At 47.0% G+C, this 3,210-nt stretch overlaps 1 protein-coding gene across 1 annotated transcript in view; it reads left to right on the plus strand.

The window, feature by feature from the left end:
* SARC_09594 (hypothetical protein) overlaps positions 1 to 2,453 on the plus strand; it is a gene marked incomplete at its 5' end in the record, with an annotated part of 8,584 nt that extends 6,131 nt beyond the window's left edge. Inside the window, 2 exons of the mRNA XM_014296385.1 lie at positions 47 to 1,566; positions 2,014 to 2,453. Of these exons, the coding sequence (XP_014151860.1) occupies positions 47 to 1,566; positions 2,014 to 2,074 (1,581 nt within the window). The 3' untranslated portion in view covers positions 2,075 to 2,453. The remainder of the gene's footprint in view (positions 1 to 46; positions 1,567 to 2,013) is intronic.
* Between the last annotated feature and the right edge of the window lie 757 nt (positions 2,454 to 3,210).

Genomic DNA, 3,210 nt, shown 5'->3' on the forward strand with positions numbered 1-3,210 from the left:
ATCAGTAGTATATTTGAATCCAAATCAACTTCATTGCCACTTACAGATCACACCTCAATCAACGGCTACGTCACAGCCGGTACCGTCAGCCCAACCGGACCGTAAATTACATGAACAACACAGCGAGAAGGCGAAGCCAGCACAGTTGAAACGTCCTTCACTAGACAGGACACAGTCGAATATCAGTACCAATGCGAAGCCTATAAAGAGGAAACACTCTTCATCAGATTACATGCAGTCAAGTTTAAGTACACTCACCACAGATAGCAACCCTTTCCGCTCGGAAAAGGTCCTGAATGCACCCAGATTGATTAGTGACATACATGCTAGCAAGCCAAAGGCACAGGGAGCAGGAATCAACTCGACACAGATTGCGAGTCCTCGTGCGCATAGTCGAAAAGACGGGCGCTTTTCTAGGTCACTGTCTCCAATAGCAGCGACAAAGAGTGGGAGTGGGGAGGTGCCCTATGAGCAAAGCATTACTATCAGCGATGACGAGCCTCGTGGTGGTGTAAGTAGGGCCAAAATAAAAACTCGCGTGGTGACGATAGATAGCGATAACGAAGTGGCCGAGGATTCCGGGTCGAGAGCACAAAGTAAGTCACCAGTAAACAGTAGAAGCAAAGCGGTATCGCATGGACCAATTGCGGGACGGTTGGGCGAACTGGAGTGGGAGTCCGAAAGTAATGATGAAGATAAACCGAAGAAGGATAGGGGGCGTGGGAAGAAACAGATCATGCTGGGTCTTGAGCGGACGAATATACTTGCTGAAAGTATGAAACGCCATGGACTAAACAAGAGTGCAGCAAACACGCCCAGACCAGGGTCACGACAAACAGATCGATCGGACCGAGAAAAAGGCGGGAAAAGTAGGCATAAGAAGGAGAAATGCAAGGGACAACGGAACACGATGGATAATTATGGGGTAAGCGGGAATAGTGTTAAAAAGTCTCAGAGGAGGCATCAGGATATCGTGGAGCTCGATGATAAGGACGATTTGACCGAGTTCATGGTGAATCGGCCCGATTTAGCCTTTTTGGCTGATCACAAGAGTGACGAGCATACCGATATGAAACCCGACACACATCCCACACTCGGCGACAAAAAACACATACAAACACATACAGACAAACATAAGACGTCATCAAAGTCCGCGCGCGCACAGTACACCATCGAGGACATGAGAGCACCACGGAGCGGCCCGATTAGTAATGTACCGGGCCATTCTAATAGGCAGAGTATATCACCGGCTAGGCGTAGCAGGCGGAGAAGTACTACTTCTTCGTCAGTCGAGCATGAGTCGCCGGGTCTGCACAAGCACACCGACGCACGCACACAGAAATCGCGGAGAGCGTCTCGGACATATACAACTTCCGATTTTGATGGGAACACTCACGCATACCGGAGTGCTGCGAACGCGAGTAAGGGCAAAGGAAAGAAGCGTGGCCGCACGGGTAGAGAGGGGCCATTTAAGGCGCAGAGCTATAGTGAAACGATAGATGTGGATGGCGATGATTCGGCGGACGATCCGAACGAGTCGATGATGAGTGGGCCTGGGGGATTAACGTATGTGGTTTATATATGTACGTATATTACGGGTCGTGTATATATATATTTAGAGCGGTGATGAAATCGATTATCCCATTGCATATTTGTATATAGAAAAAGGTGTGATGAAGTGCTCTTTATGGTTTAGGTAGTCACACGTTCTGTGTTTGTCATTTTGGTATATACTGTTTGGCAATGGATACTTTGTATTGACGTATACAAAGGTACAACTTCTCTTGCGCGCCCTATATCATTGCTCTGAGACCGTGTCCGGAATTCGATTCTCAAAGCTATTCTCGCGGCTACTTCTTTGGCATCGATCAATTTCCGTATCCATGTGATGTGTCTTGAATCGTTAGATTGTATCTTCGAACAGCTGAAATCCATCTGCCTCAGATGTTCAACTCTGATAAACGCGCCTTAAACGTAGTGTTTAATCCTAGTTTCCTCCCCTCTTGCTTGCAGGCCGGCCACTGCGAAGTCATACAAGAGGAACAAAACCCGCTATTCTAGCTTAGTAAATTGATAGATAGTTGGCGCCACTGTGGTATCTACCCAAGCTTGGCCTTAACGAGCGGGGGATCGTGTGCACGCTCAAAGATATGATGTGTCAGCACAACGATGTGACAGGCATTTGAGGTTGGCATGGTAATGATATGCGACTTTGCTATTGCCGTAATATGCACAGTCTTTGACTTGCTCGTGAAACACGCAGCTATGGCGCTGTGAACCTCCGGCTGCGAAAGTATTCACCTTGTGGCGGTACATCGTGCCAATCCTCCGGCCTTCGTAGACCTTGAATTTAAAACCGTACGCCAGCGGAAATACACACCTGTGGCAGCTACTGCAAAGCACTCTGCCGGCCCCATTAGACTAGGACTGTGAAATAAAACATTAGTATGCGGTTAAATACTACTTGACTCAATTTTTGTCTGTATATAAGTATACACATTACTGGTATTGTTGCGAAAGTACTCATCTGTGGCAGGTACGATGAAGCTTCGCAGACCTTTTTAAACTGCTATTTGAAACAGTAGTATGCGATTTAAATACTACTTGACGTGCATTGATAAACACATGACTGTGGCATCAGTATGGGCATAGACAAGCGGACGTGCACCTCTGTGGCTGTTATCGGAATAGCGAGGAAGGATACGAATTTTGAAACCGAAAAAAAAAGGTATTTATTTAGAGCTAGAAAAGGGCGACTCCTCATTAACGTTGATTGCTCTCATCTGTTAACCCGAAACCAGACCAGAACAAGTCATAAATGTTAGAACTGTATCTGGTCTGGTTTTGGGTTCTCCCAACCTTTTTTTGTTATGAGAATGGCCTTTCCGGGCCGCAACTATACGAGCCGGGCCTTTGTTTCGCCGGGTTCACTGATGCGACCGGTGTACTTGGGCTTGTTATTAAATTTATAAATAGGGTTGTAATATATCGCTCATAAATTCAAGTAGAAATCGGGGCAGGCTGGTTATTGAAACGATGAGGTTCACCTGCGTAGAAGCGATACTTGATTGGAGTACAAAAGCAGGGGCGATGAGAAAACGTCATCATCGAACGCCCCGTCGATCCTTGCCCCAACGCCACCTTGGATACGGCTGCATACGAACGTCTTAGCCCCGTTCAGCAGCTCAGTCTGACTACCTCAGCGAATAT

This window comes from Sphaeroforma arctica (genome assembly GCF_001186125.1).
Source record: "Sphaeroforma arctica JP610 unplaced genomic scaffold supercont1.995, whole genome shotgun sequence".
Lineage (NCBI taxonomy): Eukaryota > Ichthyosporea > Ichthyophonida > Sphaeroforma > Sphaeroforma arctica.